The following is a 26,240-nucleotide window of genomic DNA, read 5'->3' on the forward strand; positions in this document are numbered from 1 at the left end:
CAAATTGGCTGCACCATTTTACATTCTGAGGAGCAGTGGACTCTTGCCAATATTTGTCATTTGTCCTTTTTTTTTCTTTTCTTTTTTTACCTCAGTGGCTTTGGAGTGGTATTTCTTTGTGGTTTTGATTCCCTAATGGCTAATTATGTTAAGCATCTTTTTCTCTATTGGCCACTTATATACCTTTTGAAAGAAATGACTATTTAGATTTTTTCCCCATTTCTAATTGAGTTATTTATTTTTCCTCAGTTTTATTGAGAAATAATTGGCATACATCCCTGTAAAAGTTTAAGGTATCAGCATGGTGGTTTAATATACATATATTGTGAAATGATTACCACAATAAGTTCAGCTAGCAACCATCTTCTCATTATAGATACAAAAAAGAAAAGGAAAGAAAGAAAAGGAAAACAAATGTTCTCCTTGTGATGAGAACTCATAGAATTTAGGAATTACTCTTGGTATATATACCAAGGTATACTCTTTGGTATATATCACACAGCGGGGATAGCGGTAGTCATCATGTTGTATGTTACATTCCTAGTATTTATTTATAACTGGAAGTTTGTTCCTATTTACCACTTTCCTCCCTTTCCCCTTCCTGCGACTCCCCCCAGTGACTACAAGTCTGATATCTGAGTTTGTTTTTTTATTTGTTTGTTTCGTTTCAGATTCCATATGTAAATGAAATCATACAGTATTTGTCTTTCTCTGTCTGATTTATTTCACTTAGCGTAGTGCCCTGAGGTCCATCCATGTTGTCACAAATGATATAATTTCCTTGTTTTTTATGACTGAATAATATTCCATTGTATATATATCCCACAGCTTCTTTATCCACTCATCAACTGATAGAAACTTAAGTTGTTTCCACGTCTTGGCTGTTGTAAATAATGCTGCTATGAACATGGGGGTGCAGATATCTTTTCTAGTTAGTGTTTTCAGTACATTTGGATAAATTGCTAGAAGCAGAATTGCTGGGTCATATGGTAGTTCTATTTTTAACGTTTGTGAGGATCCTCCATACTGTTTTCCATCGTGGCTGCACCAATTTATATTCCCATCAACAACACATAAGGGTTCCTTTTCTTCACATCTGTACTGGTATTTGTTACCTCTTATATTTTTGATGATGGTCATTCTAACAGGCATGAGGTGATATCTCATTGTGGTTTTAATTTGCATTTCTCTAAGGACTAGTGATGTTGAGCATCTTTTGTTTTCATGTACCTATTGATCTTTCATATATCTTTTTTGGAGAAATGTCTATTGAGGTCCTTTGTCCATTTTTAAATTAGGTTATTATTTTTTTGCTATTAAGTTGTATGAGTTTTATATATCTTTTGGATATTAAACACTCATGATATATATGGTTTACAAATATTTTTCCCATTCCATAAGGTTGTCATTTCACTTTGTTGATAGTTTATTTTGCTGTGCAGACGTTTTTAGTTTGATGTAGTCCCACTTGTTTATCTTTTATTCTTTTCTTGTGCTTTAGGTGTCATATCCAAAAAGTTATTACTAAGACCCATGCCAAGGAGCTGTATTCCTTTGTTTCCTTTCAGGAGTTTCATGGTTTCATGTCTCACATTTATGTCTTTAATCCATTTCAAGTTAATTTCTATGTATGGTGTAAGATATGGGTCAAATTTCATTATTATACATGTGAATATCCACTTATCCCAGCTTCATTATTGAAAAGACTATCTTTTTTCCATTGGGTATTCTTGACTTCCTTTTTAAAAATTCGTTGACTTTGTGTGCTGGGGTGTATTTCTGGGCTCTCAATTCTGTTCCATTTTTCTATTTGTCCATTTTTATGCCAGTACCCATGCCATTTTGGTGACTATAGATATATAGTGTAGCTTGAAATCAGGAAGTGTGGTGCCTCCTGCTTTGTTCTTCTTTCTCAGGATTGCTCTGGATATTCAGGGTCTTTTTGTGGTTCCATGTAAGTTTTAGGAGTGTTTTTCCTACTTCTATAAAAAAAATGCTTTTGGAATCTCAGTAAGAACTGCATTGAATTTATAGATGGCTTTTGGTAGTATTAACATTTTAAAAATATTAATTCTTGGGGTGCCTGGGTGGCTCAGTCAGTTAAGTGTCTGCCTTTAGCTCAGGTCATGATCCCAGGGTCCCGGGATCGAGCCCTGCATTGGGCTGCCTGCTTAATGGGGGAGTCTGCTTCTCTGTTTTCCTCTGACCCTCCCCTCTGCTCGTGCTCTCACTTTTTCTTTTCTTTTTTTTTACGATTTTATTTTGAGAGAGAGCGAGAGAGCACAAAAGCTCTCACTCTTTCTCACTCAAATGAATAAAAAAATGTTCAAAAATAATAAAATAATAAAAATATTAATTCTTTCAATCCACGAACACAGGCTACCTTGCCATTTGTGTCTTCTGAAAATTTTTTTTCATCAGTATCTTGTCGTTTTCAGTGTAGAGATCTTTCATCTCCTTAGCTAAATTTATTCCCAAGCATTGTATTGTTTTGATGCTATTGTAAATGCGATTGATTGCTTTATTTCTTTTTCAGAAAATTCATTGTCAGTGTATAGGAACACTACTCCATTTTGTATGTTAATTTTGTATTCTGGGACTTTACTGAATTCATTGATGTAATAGTTTTTTAGTTGAGTGTTTAGGTTTTTTTGTATATAAAATTATGTTATCTGCAAGTAAGGGTAGTTTTCGTTCGTTCTAATTCTGATAATTTTTTATTTCTTTTTCTTGTGTGATTGCCCTAGCTAAGACTTCTAGAACTATGTTGAATAGGAGTGGTTAAAATGGCAATCTTGTCTTGTTCTAATCTTAGAGGAAAAGCTTTCAACAGTTCATCATTCAGTGTGGTATTATCTGTGGGCTTGTCATATGTGACCTTTTTGTGCTGAGATACGTTTCTTCTATGTATAATTCATTCAGAGTTGTTATCCTGAATGGATATTGAATTTTGTCCAGTGTTTTTCTGTACCTATTGAGATGCTCATATGAGTCTTCTTATTCATTCTGTTAATGTGATATAATCATATTGATTGATTTGCATATGTTGAACCATCCTTGCATCCCAGGAATAAATTCCACTTGATCAAAGTGTATGATCCTTTTACTGTGCTGCTGAATTGGTTTACTAATATTTTATTGAGAATTTTGCATCTATATTCATTAGGGATGTTGGCCTGTAGTTTTGTTTTGTTTTGTTTTTAGTAGCTTTCTTTTCTAATTTTAGTATCAGGATAATGCTGGACTCAAAGAATGAGTTTGGGACTATTTCCTCCTCTTCAATTTTGTAGAAGAGTCTGAGAAGGATTGGTGTTAATTCTTCTTTAAATGTTTGGTAAAATTCAGTGGTGAAGCCATCTGGTCCTGGGCTTTTCTTCGTTGAGAGATTTTTGGTTACTGATTCATCTCCTTACTCATAATTGGTCTATTCAAATTTTCTATTTCTTCCTGAATTATTGGTGGTAAGCTGTATGTTTCCATGAATTTTTCCATTTCTTCTAGGTTGTTTGGTTTGTTGGCATAAAGTTCTTAGTAGCCTCCTATGTCCCTTTGAATTTCTGTGGTATCAGTTGTAATGTCTATTTCGTTTATAATTTGTTGCTTTGGGTCCTCTCTCTTTAACTTGGTTAGTCTCCCTACGGATTTGTCAATTTTGTTTATCTTTTGAAAGAACCAACTCTTAGTTTAGCTAATCTTTTCTACTGTTTTCTATTCTTTGTTTTTTTCTACTCTAATCTTTGTTGTTCCTTTCTTCTGCTAACTTTGGGCTCAGTTTGTTCTTTTTCTAGTTCTTTAAGATGTAGAGTTAGGTTGTATATTTAGGATCCTTTTTGTTTCTTAAATAGACATATATTGCTATGAAGTTCCCTCTTAGAACTACTTTTGCTACATCCCACAAGTTTTTGTATTTTGTGTTTCCATTTTTGTTTATTTGAAGAAACTTTTTCTCCCCTTTAATGTCTTCTTTGAACCATTTGTTTTTCAGGAGAGAGTAGTTTAATTTCCATTTTCTCATGAATTTTCCAGTTTCCTCTTGTTATTGATTTCTAATTTCATTCCATGGTGGTCAGAAAAGATTCTTGGTACCATTTCAATCTTCTTAAATTTGCTAAGATTTGTTTTGTGGCCTAACATATGGTCTATTCTAGAAAATATTCCATGTGTGCTTGAGAAGAATGTATATTCTTCTGTTGTTGGATACAATGTTTTATATATGTTAGGTCCATTTGGTCTATAGTGTTGTTCAAGTCAGCTGTTTCCTTAATGATTCTCTCTCCAGATGCTCTATCCACTGTTGAGAGTGGGGTATTGAAATCCCCAACTATTATTGTGTTACTGTTTGTTTCTCCTTTTATTTCTAGTTTTTGCTTTTGTGTGTCAGTGCTTCACCATTGTGTACATATATCTTCTTGTTACATCTAATTGTTATATCTCGTTGATAGATAAGGCCCCTCTGTCATTACATAATGACTTTCTTTGTCTCTTTTTATCATTTTTAACTTAAAGACTATTTTGTCTAAGTATAGCTGCCCCTGCTTTTCTTTTCTTTCTTTCTTTTTTTTGTGGTTACCATTTGCTTGAAATGTCTTTTTCCATCCCTTCACTCTTATCCTATGTGTGTCTTTAAGGCTAAAGTGCTTCTCTTGTAGGCAGCACATTGTTGGATCTTGTTTTTGGTTTTTTATCCATTCCGACATTCTGTGTCTTTTATACTATTTATATTTAATGTAACTCTTGACAGGAAAGGACTCACTATTTCCATTTTGTTAATTTTTTTCTGGGTGCTTTGTGGATCTATTTTTCCTTGTTTCTGATTCTGGTGTCTTTTTTGTGTGTTTCGATGTTTTTGGTTTCAGTATGCTTTGATTTCTTTATCTTGTTCTTTCGTGAAATTACTACAAAATTTTTCTGTATAACTCCCATAAAACTTATGTAAAATATCTTAAACTTATAGCACCCTATTTTAAACTGATAACAACTTACTTTAATAGAATTTGGAAGCTTTACACTTTTACTTCTCCTCCTAAAAGGAACACTTTAGGTTGTTACAAAATAGGTTCTTTTGCTACAATTTATGTTTTTTTGTATTGTATAACTAACAACAGATCATTCTACTTATAGTTATGTTTACCATGTTCTTTTTTTCTAACTTTTAGAGTTGTAGATGAATTATGCACCACTATTACCTTATTGCAAAATCAATGACTATAAATTTGCCATCACCAGTGAGACTTACTCTACCTTTTTATGTTTTTATGATGTTAATTAGCATTCTTTTACTTCCACTCAAAGAACTCCCTTTGGCATTTTTTTTTATTAAAGTATAGTTGACATATAATGTTGTATTAGTTTCAGGTGTATAACACAGTGATTTGATAATTCTGTACATATGCAGTGCTCACAATAAGCATAGTTACCATCTGTAGCCATAAAAATTATTAAAATATTATTGACTATATTCTGCATGCTGTACTTTTCATCCCTGTGACTTGTTTATTTTATAACTGGAAGTTCATACCTCTTAATCTGTTTTACCCATCCTCCCACTCCCCTTTGGCAACCACCCGTTTGTCTTCTGTATTTATGAGTCTGTTTCTATTTTGTTTATTTGTTTTGTGTTTTGATTCCACATAAATGTGAAATCATATGGTATTTGTCTTTTTTTTTTTGCCTGACTTATTTGGCTTAGTATAATACTCTGTATATTCATGGATGTTGTCACAGATGGCAATATTTCATTTTTTATGGCTGAGTGATACTCCATTATATATATATGTATATACATGTGTATATAACATTTTCTTTATCCATTCACATATCGATGGACATTTAGGTTGTTTCCCTATCTTGGTTATTGTAAATAATGGGGCAATAAACATAGGGGTGCCTATATCTTTCCCTCAAATTTATGTTTTTGTTTTCTTTAGTTAAATACCCAGCAGTGAAATTACTAGATTGTATGGTATTTCTGTTTTCTGTTTTTAAGTTTTGAGGAAACTCCATACCACTTCCCACAGTGGCTCCACCCATTCCCGACAGTAGTGCACAGGGGTTCCCTTTCCTCACATCCATGCCAACCCGTTATTTCTTGTCTTCTTGATACTAGCCATTCTGACGGGGGTGTGATGGTATCTCACACTGTGGTTTTGATTTGTGTTTTCCTGATGATCACTGATGTTGAACATCTTTTCATATGTTTGTTGTCCATCTGTATGCGGTCTATGGAAAAATGTCTATTCAGCTCCTCTGCCTATTTTTAATCAGATTATTAGATTTTTTATCTTTTTTTTGGTGTTGAGTTGTATGAGTTTCCTTGTATGTTTTGAGTATTAACCCCTTACTGGATATATCATTTTCAAATATCTTCTTTTATTTAGTAGGTTACCTTTTTGCAAAAGATTGAAAACAAAAACCCACATGCCATTTATTGTATAAAGTGGATACAGAATCCAATACTATGGTGTTTTACTATTCTGGAGTAGGAAATATTTAGCAGTTTTTTTTAAACATTTAAGAAATGCAGACTTCAAATACAGCATCCCAGGTTCAAAATTATTCTTATTTTATAAAACAAAATTAATTTTTTTCTCACTGATTTATTTTAATACCCACATATTGCTTGCCTATTTCTAAATTTAGATTTTTTATGAAAACATTATAAGCAGTGTGATTAAAATAATAATAGTGACAAAAAATTAGAATTGTTTTCTGAATTATGTTCTGTTGAGTAATGACAGATCACATGCTTTGGTTGAGAGGCGCATAGGACTCAGAACTGACATTGCATCTTAAACACATAGGAACCTAACTTGGATTTTTTTCTCCCCCAAAATATCAGTCATTCTTCTTCAAGATATAAGTGACTTTTAAAAAATTATTTGTATATAGTACCTATTTTTCTATAATAAGGATGTGGAATCTGTTTTGCCACTTGAAAAATTATTTCATTAAGATCCATCTTTAGGGGCACCTGGGTGGCTCAGTGGTTAAGCGACTGCCTTCACCTCAGGTCATGATCCCAGGGTCCTGGGATCGAGCCCTGCATCGGGCTCCCTGCTCCACGGGAAGCCTGCTTCTCCCTCCCCTACTCCTCCTGCTTGTATTCCCTCTCTTGCTGTCTCTCTCTCTCTCTGTCAATTAAATAAATAAATAAAATCTTAAAAAAAAAAAAAAGATCCATCTTTAACTTTAAAGCAAAATAAAAATAGTTTGGTCCTGTAACCTGTTAAGAGCAAAGCTTCCTGCTTCTATCACAAGAGTTACATGGCCTCTTTGGCCCTATAAACGCATTCATATAATGGGGATAATAATAATGATGCTTTCCTCAATGGGGTGAATATGAGGATTAAATGAATTGATGTATATCAAGAACTTAGAACAGTGCTTGGCACATTCTAATAGCTCAATAAATGTGAGCTATTACTATTACTTTTAGGTACTCCATCCTGATGGGCCCACTAAAATAAGTTAGCTGCAGATTAGGTAGCTAAACTGATCGATTACTTACATGGGGTGATTTAGCAATGTCCCTCTGCAAATTTAAAATTAAAATTTAATTTCAAGAGAAAAATGTTTGCAGAATGTACTATGTCTCAGTGTGGGCCGTGCCAGGCTGTTTAAGCTACACAAATAAGAGAGTTGACTGCTTGTTCTGGCAGTTTGGGAATGCCTCCAGTTCATTTCAACCTATGCCATTACATTAAAATGCAAATGAAAATAAAAAGGGGTCAGGACCCAGTCCTCTTTTGCCCCATGTTAGTTTGCCCTTTATTCTCACAAATTACCGTTCTTTGATCTTGTTGTTCGCATTTTGGTGCAGGCTTTGAAGGATCAATAATATGAAACATCTGCAAAAAGATTTGCATCTTGGTCAGTAGTTTCTGGCTTTGGGATCAGAGGTTGATTTGAGATCAATTAATACCTGAAAACCTCTCTTCTTTTAACAACTGTTTTCTTAGTAAGAAGCAACAGAATATGGCAGAGATGAGAAAATAGGAGAGTTGTAGTAAAAATCCTGTTTGATATTCATGGAAGATATTTAGTTTTTAGAACTCCTTCAGATTTTAGAAGAAAGCTGGCATAGCATTTTGAAAGGGTATCCAGGAGATGAATGGGCCTATAAATTTGGGGAGAGAGAATTTTTCTTTTTGAATATGGGATAGATTGAAATTTTCTACTCTAATGGTGCTCTTCTTGGTTACAATTAAGATAGTTTGGCAGGCCCAAAACCATTAGATACCTAGGAATAAATCTAACCAAAGAGGCAAAGGATCTGTACTCAGAAAACTATAAAATACTCATGAAAGAAATTGAAGAAGACACAAAGAAATGGAAAAACGTTCCATGCTCATGGATTGGGAGAATCAACATTGTGAAGATGTCAATGCTACCTAGAGCAATCTACACATTCAATGCAATCCCCATCAAAATACCATCCACTTTTTTCAAAGAAATGGAACAAATAATCCTAAAATTTGTATGGAACCAGAAGAGACCCAGAATAGCCAGAGGAATACTGAAAAAGAAAAGCAAAGCTGGCGGCATCACAATTCCGGACTTCCAGCTCTATTACAAAGCTGTCATCATCAAGACAGTATGGTACTGGCACAAAAACAGACGCATAGATCAATGGAACAGAATCGAGAGCCCAGAAATGGACCCTCAACTCTATGGTCAACTTATTTTTGACAAAGCAGGAAAGAATGTCCAATGGCAAAAAGACAGTCTCTTCAACAAATGGTGTTGGGAAAATTGGACAGCCAGATGCAGAAGAATGAAACTGGACCATTTCCTTACACCTCGCACAAAAATAGACTCCAAATGGTTGAAAGACCTAAACGTGAGACAGGAGTCCATCCAAATCCTAAAGGAGAACACAGGTAGCAACCTCTTCGACCTCAGCCGCAGCAACTTCTTCCTAGAAACATCGCCAAAGGCACGGGAAGCCAGGACAAAAATGAACTATTGGGATTTCATCAAGATAAAAAGCTTTTGCACAGCAAAAGAAACAGTCCACAAAACCAAAAGACAACCGACAGAATGGGAGAAAATATTTGCAAACGACATATCAGATAAAGGGCTAGTATCCAAAATCTATAAAGAACTTATCAAACTCAACACCCAAAGAACAAATAATCCAATCAAGAAATGGGCAGAAGACAGGAACAGACATTTCTCCAAAGAAGACATCCAAATGGCCAACAGGCACATGAAAAAGTGCTCAACATCACTCGGCATCAGGGAAATCCAAATCAAAACCTCAATGAGATACCACCTCACACCCGTCAGAATGGCTAAAATTAACAAGTCAGGGAATGACAGATGTTGGCGGGGATGGGGAGAAAGGGGAACCCTCCTACACTGTTGGTGGGAATGCAAGCTGGTGCAACCCCTCTGGAAAACAGTATGGAGGTTCCTCAAACAGTTGAAAATAGAGCTACCGTTCGATCCAGCAATTGCACTACTGGGTATTTACCCCAAAGATACAAATGTAGGGACCCGAAGGGGTACGTGTACCCCAATGTTTATAGCAGCAATGTCCACAATAGCCAAACTGTAGAAAGAGCCAAGATGCCCATCGACAGATGAATGGATAAAGAAGATGTGGTATATATACACAATGGAATATTATGCAGCCATCAAAAGGAATGAGATCTTGCCATTTGCAACTACGTGGATGGAACTGGAGGGTGTTATGCTGAGTGAAATAAGTCAATCAGAGAAAGACATGTATCATATGACCTCACTGATATGAGGAATTCTTAATCTCAGGAAACAAACTGAGTGTTACTGGAGTGGTTGGGGGTGGGAGGGATGGGGTGGCTGGGTGATAGACATTGGGGAGGGTATGTGCTATGGTGAGCGCTGTGAATTTTGCAAGACTGTTGAATCACAGATCTGTACTTCTGAAACAAATAATGCAACATATTTTAAGAAAAAAGGAAAAGAAGAAGATAACAGGAGAGGAAGAAAAGAGGAGTATGTCAGAGGGGGAGACGAACCATGAGAGATGATGGACTCTGAAAAACAAACTGAGGGTTCTAGAGGGGAGGGGGGTAGGGGGATGGGTTATCCTGGTGATGGGTATTGAGGAGGGCACGTTCTGCATGGAGCACTGGGTGTTATGAACAAAGAATGAATCATGGAACACTGCATCAAAAACTAATGATGTAATATATGGTGATTAACATAACAATAAAAAATTTAAAAAAAAAGATAGTTTGGCAGGGTTCAGAGCATACAGGTCAGCATGGGATCAAAACTTTTCTGTCTGTAGAACTTTTTTCTTGGGATCTTCTCCAGTTTCCAGTGATAGATTAGTTATTTTAAATAGTAATGAACATTTTTGAGGGTACCAGGCACACATAATACCTTCCTGCATCATCTTGTTTAATCTTTTTCCTAACCCTATGTAATAGGTCCTTTTTTGTTAAGTCCTTGTTTTACAAATTAAATATATATCTGTATATATATCCACCCACTGAGGCTTATTTTGAAGAACTTTTGCTTCGTTCAGAAGTAGTAAGGGGCTGAAATACTGATGCTTGAATGCATGAACACATGTGGCAGAAATCCAAATCTTAAAATAGCATCAGCCTTCCCATTTGAAAATAGTTTTAGAATTCACATCACTGGACAGGGAGAGTCCAGGCATCTTAAAACTTTGGAAAGATTATATAGGCCTTTAACATTTATTGAAAAAACTTAAAAATGCCATTACTAGGAATTTTGACTTCCATGTTCTTAAAAGAAACTAATCTGGAAAATAGAATTCCACAGTCCCTTTGTCTTGTTCAGCCTGATGGATGAGTTACTATCTTCCATTTAGGTCAATTAATTATCTTTTATCTGAAAAGGATAAGTTGCTTATAATAGTGTTTATGCTTAATAGGTTTGTATGTGTTCATCTGGCTTCCATTTGAGTTGCGGCTTTTATTATCTTAGCCAGATTATTTTTTTCTAGCAGTCTTCTTCTCAACTAAGCAATGTTATTTCCCAAACCAAAGACAGTCAGTCCATTCCAGGGAAGGGCCCTCCCAAAAATACAATTTGAACAGAGGTATAAATTCCTTAGACCTTTAACCTTACTGTGTGAGTAACATGCACCAGCAGTCTTTCAGAAAGCTGCATTGAAGATCAAAACAATACTAAAGGAAAAGTAATAACTTTCATTCTGTCCAATAAATCTTTAAGAACAGGGGCAAAGAAAGACAAACTTCCACATAATCATATCTTCAGGCTCCAAATTAAAAATGTAAGTCAGATCCTCACAAATAACCCCTGGGGGCAGAGTGTATTAGCAGAGTGTATTGATAAATGAGTTTTTCTATGTCTTTCTTTTTCGGTTCAGTTAGCCATTGCTTGAAACAGAGCCCTTAGGAAAGCAGTCTTCCTGGGGTGGACTTCCCAGTGGATGAACAGCACAATAGCAGAACTAGTAACAATTCTGATATTCACATTATTTATTATTATTAAGTTAGCTGATATAGCAGATACATATATTTCCTGAGTTTCTCAAGACAGATTATAGAAATTAATATTTTGTATTTTTGAGGGTGTAGTGAAAAGAGCTCTTTTATATACCCTGCTAGTAGAGATGCAAATTGTTACATGTTTTAAAGAAAGTAGTTTGGCAATTTGTGCCAAAAGTCTTTTAAAAATGCATTTCTTTTGTCTTACTAAATTCAGTTTCTGAAAATTTATCCTAAGGAAAAACCAGAAAGTCTATATGATGATTTAATTATGAAAACTTTTATCTTGGCATTATCTATAAGAAACCCAAATGTTCAACAGTAGAGGATGATCCAGTAAACTTTTGTATGTCTTTATCATGTATATCAGGACTTCTCAACCTCGACCCTATTGACATTTTGGGCCAGGTGATTCTTTTTTGTAGGGGCTGTCTTGTGCACTGCAGTATGTTTAGCACCATCAATGGTTTCTTTTCACTAGATACCAGTAATACTGGTGTTCAGGTGTTCAGGTTTCTTAATGGCAAGGAGTTGTTCTGATAGTGCAATGCAAAGCCAGAAGCTCCCACCAGAGACCTCAGAGTAATCCATGAATAACATAGGTGCCCATAATATGTCCCCACGAGAGAGGATTCTACCAGGTGCTAGAAGCTTCCTTTCTTGGTTCCAGTGGAATTAATTAATTAATTAATTAATTTTACCTTCATTCCACCCCCTCCCCATTCCTACCCCATTTTCAGCTGTTCTCATGATTTGGCTTTTCATCTGTCTCCTCACCTGGTGCAATGAGTAATCTCTATGAACATTTCTGGTTGAATCAAAGTTCAGTTTCCCAACCTTCTTCAGGTTGTCCAGGCTTTAGGTCAACATACTATGTGTGTCCTCAACAGGTTACAGGATACGGTCCATTTTTTAAAACAGTGTGCACAAATACATGCATATTTCAAAAATTGCTTCTTAGAGATAAATTTTTATATGATTGAAAAATTAAATACTTCTCTATTTTTAATGTTTTTTATTGAAAATATTTTCTAAAAGTGAAAAATAAATTATTTAAATCACAAACCCTGGGAAAAAGAATTAAATTGATTTCCAATATCTTGGACATTTTAAAGTATATTAACTGTATTAGTAGGAAGAATATGTAAGTGAAGTTGGTCCAGGTAAGTTGTTTTCAAATGCCATTCAGATCTGGGGGAAAATGAATTATATTATTTCTCAGGCAGTTTGGAAACATGCTGTAGTATTTAAAAAAAAGAAAAAGAACTATATGGATATCCCGCCCTTGCTCTTCCAAAATAACTCTCCTGCCGTGCTAGATAAGGAATGATATTAAACATTTCAAGATTTGAAATTCATTTCTGTAAATGATTTTAGCCCATGGGAAGCTTACTCTTGATGTTCAAACTAAATGTATTTTAGCTTTCCCCTTGTGCCACTCAGAAAGTGTAGAAGCTTTTGAAGGGCTGAAAATCTCTAATGGTTGTATCAGGAAAGGAAATGTTACTGTAGGAAAGAGAATATTTCTTGCATTTCTGCATCTGTAGGAGGAGAGGTAGACGCTAAGCTGTGTTGTCCCCACACACTGTGATTAGGCCTTCTGGTTGAGAAATATAAGAGAACTCACTTGTAATGCATAAAAAAAGCAAGAAGGATTTTGAGAGAATCCTTGGGGGCCGTGGGGAGTGGGGAGGGAGACAAAGGTGTGAGGAGAAGGAGTCATAGATGGGGTTGCGGGGCAAAAAGCCAAGGCGTAAGACGTACATGAGTAACACGTGGAAATTTGCAATGGAGTTTTAGGGGAAACTTTTTTGATTTTTAATTTTTAGTAACTTAACTATGTAAGGAAATACCAGGGGTGATACTCAAAATGCTCCCCAACCTTTTAGGACAGGCTCGGAACTGACGCTCGGCTTACCAAGTGGGTGAAACAGCAGAATAGCACCTCAGGGGCAATACCCCTTTCCCAGAAGTTACCATGAAAGATGGCTGCACACTCAAAAACCTTGTCTTGGGGACCCAACTTAGTAACGGTGGCCTTTAGCAAGAGGCAAGCAGAGATAGGAGGCATGAGATGGACAGGAGAGGGCAGCATTAGTGAGAGGTCCTGCTGGTCGAACGAGCAGGATAATCTGTCTTTAAAACAATCCACCAGAGTATGGAAGTGGGGGTGGTGCTCAATGTACATGGGAGCCAGCTTGGGAGATTTTTCTCAAAGGAACCGTGGAAGTTCTAAATTATCCTTTGCAGAGTCATGCAGACAGAAGCATGTGGGCATCAGTGATTTGGAAAGGGGCACGCCCTCTGACTGAGCAGTTCCCATGAGAGGAGCAGGACTAAACAGGGCGAAGAGAGAGGCCAAAACCAAAACCTGACAGAAGAGCTTCCAGCTCAAGAGGCACCTTCTAAACAAAGAAGCCTGGGATTCTACCCAGCTTCAGAGAGTATACTAATTCTAAACGTGACTCAAACCATAAGCCTTTTTATAGTTTACCCATGGATGCAAGAGGTGTCTCCAAAGAGGGCACAGAAGAGGCAGCCCCCATACCCAAAATATGCAGAGAAAGCAAGCAAGGACTGCATTACCACAGGTGGAATACTACCATGGTAGTGGGGGGAGAGGTGACAAGGGCCCTTATTTGGACTAGAACGAACCGCTGAGAGCTGGCAACAGTCAGGAGGCATGCCAGTTGCAAATGTACCCCACCTCCGCTTCTACCCACCTCTCTGCCCAGCCAGCTGTGAAGTCTGTGTCTACAAATCGCTCCCTCACGAGCCAGCTCCTACCATGTTCTGGCAGGTTCTGTTCAAAAACTCGTCTTCACCCTTAGGGAAACATGCCTCTCCGTACTTTCTGCCTACCGGGTTCATCTCACAAAGTCTGAAGTCAGCTGTCATTCTCAATTGCCCCTGTCCTTCCCCTGGGACCCAGTTTTCCTTCACTGGACTGAAGGGTCTGATTTTTTTTTTTTTTTTAAACTGTGTTTCTTAGGACTCCTAACAGTTCCCATAGTATTTATCAGCCTCTGAGTGCACCTGGCTTGTGAGCTTTCATCCTGGTGTGACCGCAGCGGTGGATCTGGCTCCAGCCCTCAGCTCACCAATGGGGAATACAGTGGCTGTGGTTTGCTGTGGTCTGGATGCCCTCTGTCTTGGGTGTGGCGTGATGTCAGATCTGACTCTGGAGGGGCTTGACTGCCCTTGTGGGGGCACACAGTTAACTGGAGTGGCTCCAAGGCTCCCGATAATGGAAGACTTCCTTTGTGGCCAACAAGAGTGTTGCACGGCTAAAGAGTGGCAGGCTCCTTGTTCCTAAGAGTCTCACATTGCTCTGTGGGGGTGGAGGACACCTACCAGGGCATACACGCTCTGAAACGGGAAGTGAGCTGAGTCCTAATTCTGAGACAAATCTACATTTAGGGGAGGAGCACAAAGAAGAATGAATGAAGGAAAAAGCTGCAGGAAAATGACTTTGAAAGTAGAATTTTGAAAGTTGGATTTTTTTGTTGTTGTTTTGTTTTGTTTTGTTTTAAATGTTATGTTAGTCACCGGGGAAGTTTTGGAAAAAGATCAGTGTGGCTGAAAGCATTTCTCCTTGGGACTCAATGGCAGGAGGAGAAGGAATGAAGGCTGTTGGGCCAGTTAGGGGCTTGCTGGTAACCTGAGGAGAGCAGTTTCTGTAGATGGGCCGGGGCTGTGTGACTTAGAGGACCCCCTGAAAGGGGACCCCCCCCCCCCAGTGGCTCAGGACGGTTGACAGGAAATGTACCTAGCAGCTCCTTAAGGAGCCAGCAGTGCAGGGGGGAGAGAGAGAGAGATTGCTGTACAAACACACGAGTGAACAGAGGAGTTATCACTTCCATCATCTTTCTTCCTTTCTTGAATGCTGTGTACATGGTATAGTTTGATGTCCGTGTGGCTAGGGGGAATGTGCTCTGAATTATTTCACAAGGCAAAAACAGTTGAAACAGTTTCTAGTTGATGACAGGTGTGTCATAATGGACATACTGTGTTGGATTTGAAGAAGAATATTTCATTTGCTTATATTTCCTTGACAAGCAAATAGCTTCTTGCTTTCAATTTAGTCCTGTTAATTTAGTCAAATCTCAAATTCTCAAATTTTTAATGATTTCTATTAATATTGGGAACCCCTAAATCTAAAATAGTAATTTTTAGGAATTTTTGTGTAGCGAAAGTTGTTCGTGTCAGAGGTGAGGTTAGAGTAGAATTCTGTAGAAGTTGAAATTGCAAGTAAACAATTCTAAAGAATATAAAATCAATTTAATTGAGTAATACAAATTCAATTTAAATAATATGAATTCATTTATTATTTTAAAATAATATATATTTTATTAATTTTTAATAATTTTATTATTAATTCCAAATACTATGAATTCAACTCAATGTGCCTGGGCTTTGGAACTGTTCACAATCTGATTCCAACACTTACTAGGCAAGAACCCACAAGTTCCCCCATCTGCAAAGTGGAAAAAAATACCTCAGAGAACATTCATGAATGTTCAGTGGAAAAGTTTCTGGCACATAAATGCTCAAAACATGTCACCTTTTGCCATTTTCTCAAAACAAAACATCTTTCAGCTTTTTTGGGAACAGAGACAAAGAGAAATTTGATTTAGGGATTTTTTTACAGAGGTCTTTAAAAACCACAACATCATGTTATTCTTGGCCAAGCATAATTTAAAATAGTGAAAAATAGGTCATAGAGCTTTAAATTAATATATTAGTATTAGAGGGGTGCCTGGGTGGCTCAGTCGTTAAGCGTCTGCCTTCTGCTCAGGTCATGATGCCAGGGTCCTGGGATCGAGTCCCGCATCAGGCTCCCTGCTCAGTGGGGAGCCTGCTTCTCCCTCTCCCACTCCCCCTGCTTGTGTTCCCCCCCTCAAATAAATAAATAAAATCTTAAAATATATATATATATGTATGTATTATAAACAATGACCCATATTATACTGCTTTTTTAGAAGTTATTTAGGACATTTTGCATGCTAAACATCATGAATACACTTTTCAAATTACTAGTGGCCTCCAAATTAGTAATGGGCTTTTCCTGTGTGTTACTGATATTAAAATGCATTTCTCTTTGTTCTTGGTAGTAACCCACTTCTATTCCTAATTGTGTTCTGCATAGGCTAATATTAGTGCTGGTTTATCATGTTTGAAGGTGTCTAGACATGGCCTAAAGACATGTTGATGGTGAGGACAACCTGGCAAGGCATAAGAAATTTATTCTAGGTATTGTCCAGAAGATTTATCCATCCCTGTCAGAAAATACCACCACCCTGTTCTCTTCCTTTTCTACCCCCTAACCTCCTTCCTCCCAGCCCCTTGCTTTTACACTGTCATTGCTATGATAAGAGCCTTTTTCCTAAAAAATAGAGGTTATCATAAAATTTAATTCCTGACCTGTCATTCCATTTCCTTCACACATTTGTTCAGTCTGTTGCAGAAATTTGGTCTGTGCTTCTCAGATCAAATAGAATTATCCTTTATTCAGAGGGTTGTCCCCCGTGGACAATGTATGAGACTTAATGTTGTTTAGCATTTAGAATCATACTTTCTTCTTGAATTGGGAATAAGAATCAGCAGAAACTGCCATGCTATGGCAGTCCCAACATAATTCCACAGAGTCTGTCTATGGGGATAGTATTTTTGGTAGTTGGGAAATATTACATAAGTAATGCTGCATGCCAATTAGTTGAATTAAAATATATATTACGCACAGCTTTGTACTTGGCTTAAAAAAGTTTCCTTGACAACATCATTTAATTTCTTACTGTTCTTTTCATGTTGCTAGTATAAATACCTAATATGTTTTTGTTCAAAACATCAATTAGGCTTCAGTGTAATCTTTATTAATACAGATGTGTTATTACAAGAAGACTGCTGAGCTATGATAATTTGCACAGCAGGAACAATAAAATATCTTCTTTCTTCTTGGTTCTATCCCAGAATGCTCGGCTTTTCTGTTCTTTCACAGAGTACACCAAAGCCTTCCATGATACCTTTCTTTGACAATCATAATGAGATCTTGAAAGCATTCTTATAAGCAAAAGAGGCATTTTCTTCAAAGGTAAACAAAATGGAAGGGCCCCAAATTGCAGATAGATTCAAAAAAGACACATGTAAGTGACAGATCTCCACTTCTAATATCTTTAATTCTTTCTCTTCATGTAGCCAGAACTCCCCACTTCCTGCGGATTCAGAACGTGGAAGTCAATGCGGGCCAGTTTGCCACCTTCCAGTGCAGCGCCATTGGCCGGACCGTGGTGGGTGACAGGCTGTGGTTGCAGGTACAGTAACTCAGCATCATCGGTTCGGGGAGAGTCCAGGGACAGCAGTGCATGCTCCCTGGGGAGGAAGGGCTTAGGGGTCCAGGTCAGTGTCAGGTCGCTGATGGATGATTGATGCCAACAGTTGTCTCCCCTCCTTTCCTTCTTTATTGATAAGTTGTGAGATTCCTAAGAGTTCTAGATAATGCCTCCTGTTCTTCACAGACCTTTTTCTTTAAATTTTTGTTTTTTTCCTTTGCTTCTGCTTAGCCATCTTGCTTTGAAGATGTGGTTGTCAAATTACTTGTAGAGCAGGATATTAAAGTACCAAATATGGAGCTCTCCCGTACTCTTCCTCTTGAGAATTGTCCAGAGCATCACACACAGAACACACACACACACACACGCACGCACGCACGCACGCACGCACGCATGCATGTAGAGGCCTTTTTGTAATTTCAATTCCCACAAGGAAAAAAAAAAGCCTCCACTTAGAAATCGATAACACATCTTTTGAGTATTTAAGTAGACATTTTTAGCGTAATCACAATTGTGTGTCTTGTTTTATGACGTTTCAAATTCCACCATATGTATTTTGCATGGCAAACAGTTTCATGGATGTATGCACAGTTGCCCAAGTTCTGACAGAGTGAGTGGGATTAAGTGACCTTTCCCCTCTAACCAGAATGCCACCCGTTCCTTTGGGCTCTGAATTTCATCTCCCCACCCCATGGCCTTCTCCAGTTTCAGTCTCCTTTCTTCCTTTTATGTATTGATCTGCAGGATGCTCACTCTTTATGGTGACTAGCGTTGATTCCCACCTACCCCTCTTTCTTTGTAGGTCTTGTAGTTAGTTTTGTTTTAGTTTGGTTAATCATATACTTATTTTAGTTTGCTACTGAGCTGCTTCATGATTTAACTCTTTCGTGCATCTGTCCTGTTGCCCCGTGACTTCCACTTCCTCTGCGTATCACCTCTCCACCTCCTAGCATCCCTCCTCTTCTGTGGTGTCATGGTGACCGTCACGTGTCACATTTTCGTGACACTCTACAACTTTGAAATTCCTCTTGCCCTTTAATCATCACAACTGAAATAAAAGATCGTTTTTATTCCTTCACTTCTGGGGAAAATGGAAGACGGCCAAATGTGCCGTCCCAGGATTAGTCAACAATATGTTGACAACTGGGGAATACGTTCTGAAGAAGGATTCTTAAATACTCTTGGACCTACTGCACAATTCCTCACCCTTCTACCTTGATGTCACTGTTTTCTCATTTCCTGAAGTCCCAGGGAGGACATCCCCTGGCCAGGAAGGAGGACTGTACACAGAGGACTGATGCAAACACCAAATTCATCTTTATTTCTTTATCTCTAAAAGTTTTGTACTTGCTACTGTAAGAGATTTTGCAGCCCATGACTTCTGTGCTCAACCTTTATCTTCAGTATTTGACTTCGTTTTTTCCTTTATATCCCACTTCCCAGTTCTTTTAGAATCTTGATCTTAGAGACTGAAAATTATTTTCTTCGCTAGTGGTTGTTTGGTATTTACCTGGATCAAGATGGGCTGTGTATGGTAATTGACGAGACAGACATTTTTAATTGATATTTTCCACAATGCATTAATTACCTTTTAAAAATGACACTATCCTGTCATCTTTGATTTATCTCTGGAATTCTTAAGTTTTCATGGAAAATAGTTTTGGGCTCCTGATACTTGTGTTAATGTTACTTCAGAGAACACAGTATAAAGTCTGAACTCTTGCCTCAGCAGAGTCTTAGGTGTTCCCAAGAATTTATAGGCAAGTTGAGGATACAATTTACTCTTTTTGTTTTTGCAAACGTCCTGGGCTTGGGATGCTCCTGGTTGAACTTCAGCATTGCCTTGGGCATTGGGGATCTTTAACTACTTCCTGCTACAAAGCAAAAGACTTTGCTTTAAAGAGAATCTGTATCTGAAACTAATGATGTACTATATGTTGGCTAATTGAATTTAAATAAAAAATATAAAAAATTAATAGAATCTGTTATGTCATAGGGAGAAAGCTAGCTGCTGTTTTGAAAACCAGGTCCAAATGCAAAGTCTGAGACCTCACCCCACTAGAATCACTTGGGGAATTTTTTTAAAAATGCCTGGTCTACACCAGGATTCTTACTTTATTGGTGTGTGGCAAGGTTCCACGTTCAAACGGGCTCCCCAGATGACTCCAAGGTGCACCTGGAGTTGACAGTTACTGGTCTGAAGCAAAGCACAACACATGTCCCAAGTCAGGAAAGAAAAAGGCAAAACCCAAGGTATAAAAGTACCTGTATTCAGTAGCCTTGATGTGACTTTCATGTTGAATTTCCCGTGTCCCCAGACTCTCTTGCTTTTGTTCTATTAGATTTGATCATTAGTGTTGATAAATTGTTTTTACAGTCCATCCATTAATGCCTTTCTTGTCTATTACCCAATCTTGTCTTGCCCTTCTTGGCATCGGTGACTACCTATTGCCCTGCAATTGTCCACATGGTCATATCCTGAATGGGATGATAAAAACAGAGGTGTCGTGACTTTGAAATTCTAAGTGAAACTTCGTTTGTCCTGGACCTGGCATGCCATTTGTTAATCTCCGTGATGTTAGAATAATATTACTGTTAAAAGATTTATTTCCTCTGGTTGGGTATGCATCCTGTGGGGCAATATTTATTTTATTAATAACTAATGAAATAAGACTAGCATCCTTCACTTGCAAGAATTGTTTCTATTAAAATGTGTTTGTGCAGAGTGGCCTCTAGTAGCAGTGAGGATTTGTGGCAGGTGATGGTTTCATAGAGCCCTCCTGCCCTGCCCTCCTCTCACCTGTGCCCTGGCCTTTGCCTGAGGTCATTCTTTAGAAGTTGTGGGGAGAAGCAAACCTGGAATCATGGCCAAAGTCTTTCGAGTATAGAGGTATAAATATGGGCAGTTCTTCATTACTCTAATGCTATCACAGTTTCAAAACTGCTTGTCTACATACAAAGGCACTTGCATCCTCAAAGTAATTCTGAGATCCGGGCAGAAAAATGAATGAGAAAAATATTTTTGGGCTTTTCTATCATTCTATCTTCTCAATAGTAAGTCAGAATTTAGAAATTAATAGTACATTTTTATTTGGGGAATATTGATGCTTTGGAGTATCATCATTTATAATAATTTGTGTTATTTGTGTGACCGTAGTTTGAGTTCTACCATAGACATTTGCATGGTTTCATGGGTGTATCCCATGATCTTACACTTCCTTTATAGATGAGTTTGAGGTGCAGGATTGCTCAAGGTCACAAAGGTAAATGGCATAGCTGGGAATAGTACATTTGTATTTCCTTTACTTAACTATTCCTTGATTCCACTATCCTATAACATCTTCCCGTATTCCAATTCTAGGTGAATAGGTAATACGCACTTACCATTCTGTTGGAAAAATTTGGATGTGACTGACATTACATGATTAACAACAAGGAGCCATCATAACCAAAAAAAAAAAGAAAGTCCATATGTATTACATGTCCATATTGATCTACCTCTACGAAAACGGCCAGCAGTTTGATTGTTTAAAATATAGATTAAATATGATCGCTGTCAGAGCCTTTCACAAAAACATAGCACATATAAATCTGATGACACTAATGAAGAAATGTTTATGATTACCAGATGTGTCCCATCTGCTTACATATCCCCGTCTCATCTGTGGGCTACAGGTTATTGTCAACATAGAATTGGTTTTTCTAGAATACAAAACAACAGAGTAAAACATGGTTCACGAGCATTCGTTAGTATAGTAGCGAAGGACTTAAAACACCTTCCAGACAATGTATAGTAGGAAGACTGCATCTACAAAATTTTGTTTTCTCTTTGTCGTACAAAAGTGATGTGCAATGTTTTTGTTGAGATACTTGCTATATGCCATAAGATATGCAGTCTGTTCATACAGCAGGGACTGTAACTGTGGGATACACTCAAATGAAATGTATGTGTAAAATCATTCAAGTACCCAAAATATAACAGTATTGCCTGTTATTATCAACTTTCTGATCACTGTGGAGCCTACATTTTCAAAATATCTTAGGATATGTATAGATATAAGATACAGAGAAGAGAAAATGGAATTTTAGGTGTCCTTTTCATACTTACATATTATATGCTGATGGGCAATTTCTGAGTTATATGTATTTTTACATAGTCCTAAAATCCCTTAAGCCATGTATGATTATATTAAATGTACTGTTGTTCTTTCTTAAGTATTTTAAATTTTATTTTCCTACATATACTTGTTTCCCCTAGGAATTAACATTTATAATACCTTTTTTAACTTTTCAATAAATAAAGATGATCACCAAAGCTAGTATTGATGGTGATAAATCTGAAGATGCCTTGTACACATTGTTTTCTAGGAAACATGGGCCACTTTGCACTCTTCCCCTGCATTTGTGTAGTATGGGCATTTTTGTAATTTCTGCTATTTAATTCATTTTTGATCATTGTGGAGGCTCCTCTAAATTCCTTTGTCTTCTTACTCAGTGTCTTAGTTGGTTTGGGCTACTCTAACAAACCGCCACAGGGTGGGTGGCTTAAACAGTTTATTTCTCATACTTCTAGAGACTGAAGTCCAAGATCAGGGTAACATCTTGGTAAAGTTTTTGGTGAGGGCTCTAGCTCCCTGGTTTACAGACCGTTTTCTTACTACATTCTCACATGTGGAGAGAGAGCTCTCAGCTAGGCATCCCCTTACAAGGATACCAATTCCATCAAGAGGGATTCAGTCTGATGACCTCATCTAAACCTAATCACCTCCCAAAGGCCCCACCTCAGTACTATCACACTGGGGATTAGGTTTGATCATATGAATTTAGGAGAGACACAAACATTCATTCTATAGCATTTCGCTACCATCTGAAACTCAGAAGCGGGCGGGAAATGGAAGTGGTTCAGCCACCAGGACAAATGGCAGAATCAGGAAGGCAGTTGGAAATGCCTTTTGAACAGTCGATGAATGGCAGCTTTGCTCAAGCCAGGAATTGGCATGTGCAAGTTGGGTGAATAGTAGTTGGCCAAGGAAACCTGGAAAACAATAATTTTCTCTCCACAGATTGTAGAGACTCCTATCATTTTTCAGTGGCTTACTTTTTAGAATCACAGAATTACATAATATCTGAATGTGGAATAGTCTTCAAATCGAATTCCTCATTTTATTAATGAGAAAATGAAAGCCCAGAAAAGGTAGGAAACTTTAACACAATCGTATATTATGTATTTATTATTATATATGTTAAATACAGTTTAATTTGCTAGTGAATGTCAATTATATATTTACAAATAAGTAAATTTTGCCACATGGACATTTTTCTTGAGTACTTGTCTTTCAAATAATGGTGGTCTTTAACCAAATATGCTCAGATTTACCATGAAAATATCTGTGTTAACTTTAGAACCAATAGTTGGTTGGTTGTATCATAGTACAACTATGTATTGTATCATAGTACAATGTCATTGAGTTTTACTTTTTTAGCAAATGGGGCTTAGTGTTCATTAGAAGTAAGGCACGAGAATAACATTTTTAAATGATTTCATAACATGCATCTCTTCATAGAAATAGAAAAGGAAATTGGATGGTCACTATGAAGTACTCTATTAAAAATACTTGTTGCAATGTAGCAGCTAGAATAGTACCTATCATATAACAAATACTCAGTAAGTGCCTGCTCCTGGTACTTAGCTTACTGACTGCCTGAACAAATCATGTGTCTCCTCCAGTTGAGTCTCAAAGGAAGGCCCACAGTTGGACCAGGAAGCTGGCACAAAAAACAGACACAGAATCTGTCTTTCTGGGATGCTTGTTTTATGGATATGGTTCATCTCCAAGGGATGGTTTTGATGAGAGAAGGGGCATAGAGAACCTAGTGATGTCCCTTTTGCTATTTCAGAGTATGCAGCAAATACCACGCAGATTTAGAGTAATTTTGGAAGCAAATGTGGTTAATATGTCATCTTTTCTAAACCTTCATTTCTTGTACCTTTGCCCTAGGTATTTTTCTTCCCCTCAGTTGTAAAATTTTGTTCTCTAATTCATCCCTTAGAAAAAAATTCTTGCCACAGGACTTCAGTTAAAAGTAATAGAAATATATCTCTCAAGGATAATGTGTTTGAGTCCTCACTATGACAACAGAACTGTGTCATAGTAATTGATAGATGAACTCACCTCGCTCTTTTTTTTTTTTTTGGTATGGAGTGTAATTCAATATGAGCTCTTAAATTGGGAAGACTGATCTTCTAAGAATAATGTTCACTTAGTATTAAAACTTTTGTAATTGTTGGCGTAGAGATTTTTTTTCTTTTGAGAGTTTGATATATAATTCCACTTAACTGGGTATGAGTTACTCAGTTGTAAAAATAGTATTTTTCACCAGTGTAATACATTTCTTATATTTCTTTTCTGAGCTAGATTTTTAGACCTTTGTGGAGCTTTTTTGAGAGAGAAAACAAAATCTTCAGATTTTTATAACTTAAAATCGTTCTCATAAGAATAGGTCCTCTGACCTACTATAGAATTTGATTTATGAATGAATAAATTATAAATTATATTGCTAGTATTTATATCACTGACTTCAACAGATGTGTTTGAAATAAAAAAATTACAACTCCATTTACCAAGCACTGCTGTGTGCTAGGTACTCCGGTAGGCTGTGTTCAGGCATTTTTTCCCTGAACTGATCCATAGGAGCACTCTCTTATATGCCCATAGAAGAAGAAACAGGCTTGGGAAGTTTCAGTAATTTTTCCACTAGCACATTGCTAGTAACAGGAGCTAGGATTTGAACAAGGCCATCTAACTCCAGGATGTACATCCTTAACTATAATGCCTCTTCCATGGTACAAAGACCCAGACATTTCCTTGTGGATTTACAAACATCATGTAGTAATTTACTTGATAGCTTTTATCAGAATTTAAAATTAAAATTCTATTCATGTGTGTGGATGTTGCCTTGGCATTTTTGTTAAGGAATGTATGTGTTTGGTCAACTTTCTTGGTGGCTTTTAGTTTCCTTTATAGATTATGAGGGGGAAAAAAGCAGAACTGTATATCAGACCAATTTTGCTATTATATATAAAAGCCATAAAATGATTTGAAAAGAAGTAAAATTATGGTTCCCTTGGCAAGCTTAACTTCGTTATTTTATACCATATATATTAAAGCATAAATTTAACATCACTTACCATCGTAGAAAATACCAGGAATGCACAAAGAGGACTGTCTTCAGTTGCTATAGGAACCATTTGCTCCTTAAAACTTGGAGTGGTTGAAATTACATCCATTATTGTTTTAGTCAGTTGAATATCCATATATATATATAAAATACAGTATGCACATTCAGACTGAAACCACCAAAAGCCTTCAGAGCATATAGCATATGTTTTAATTTAGTATGATTTTGGATTTGGCTTAATTTAAAGGTAAAGATTTATTTTACATTGACAAAATGGTATGACTTACCGAAGGAAATTCCAGGAGGCATTAATTAATAAATTTTATTTTGTGATATTACCTAACTCAGTCAAAAAAGACATAAATCACTGGTGCTTCGAGAAGGATGCCCCAGGAAAAGTTGGAGCAGCAGTTGGAGAGCTTTGTCCTCCGCAGCAATCTAAAGGTCTCTGGGCCAGGATGGGAAATGGTACTTGAAAACTGTGGGTCAGGACGGTTCAGTTCGGAGGGCAGCTAGACCTCTTAAGGGCTACTTACTTTGGGACCAAGAGCTATAAATCCTTTGAAAGCAATTTTTTTGCTGCTTTTCTCAAATTCATCAAATAGTTCATTTGTTTCTCTTGCTTCCAAGAATCCATAGCTATGTCACAAGAAGAGAAGGCAGAGGTGGCTGTGCTCTGGAATTTCTGTGATTAAGGGCTGAGAATACTAACAATCTGCCTTTCTATCTCCTTTTACTGAGTCAGGCCTTGGACTGATGGTCCTGGAGAGTTTGGACATGGTTAGGATCTCTAGTTTTTTTTGTTGTTTGTTTGTTTTTGTTTTTGTTTTCCCTCTTCTATCTCTTCTTTTTGGAAGGAGAGGAAAAAAATGGAAATGTCTTATGGGGGCGGTTTATGTACCTACCACAGGTGGCCTTAGAAGTCCTAGAAGGTTTTCAGTCTCATCATCAGGCATCATGTATAGAGAAAGGAGAGAAGTTTACTTAAGTCCTTCCCTGAGATGGGAAGAAAATTCGGCAACCTATGGTGGGTTTTAATTTTAAAAATGTCTTTTGGACTGTAGAAGTGTGACTTCCTACAGAGGATGGACTTTGAAATCATAAAGCAGATTGTTATTCTCTTCTGCATCCCTCCTGTGTATAAAACTGCCATCCTTCATTCCCTTCTGCAAAAGAAAGGGCATTGGCTCTTGTCCAAACGTATTAAGATTGCGTGTCTCTGTTAGAAGAAGTGATGTCCTCTAAGCGCAAAGGACAAGTG

The 26,240-nt window shown here is 37.2% G+C and overlaps 1 protein-coding gene across 5 annotated transcripts in view; it reads left to right on the plus strand.

The window, feature by feature from the left end:
* Positions 1 to 26,240, plus strand: part of PTPRM (protein tyrosine phosphatase receptor type M) — an 817,256-nt gene that overhangs the window by 346,958 nt on the left and 444,058 nt on the right. For all 5 annotated transcript variants that reach the window (XM_073898518.1, XM_073898514.1, XM_073898515.1 and 2 more), the window contains exon 5: positions 17,667 to 17,782. In XM_073898518.1, the coding sequence (XP_073754619.1) occupies positions 17,667 to 17,782 (116 nt within the window). The remainder of the gene's footprint in view (positions 1 to 17,666; positions 17,783 to 26,240) is intronic.

Source organism: Callorhinus ursinus, unplaced genomic scaffold (assembly GCF_003265705.2).
Source record: "Callorhinus ursinus isolate GAN/ISIS: 27379988/994484 unplaced genomic scaffold, GSC_fseal_2.0 scaffold11, whole genome shotgun sequence".
Lineage (NCBI taxonomy): Eukaryota > Metazoa > Chordata > Mammalia > Carnivora > Otariidae > Callorhinus > Callorhinus ursinus.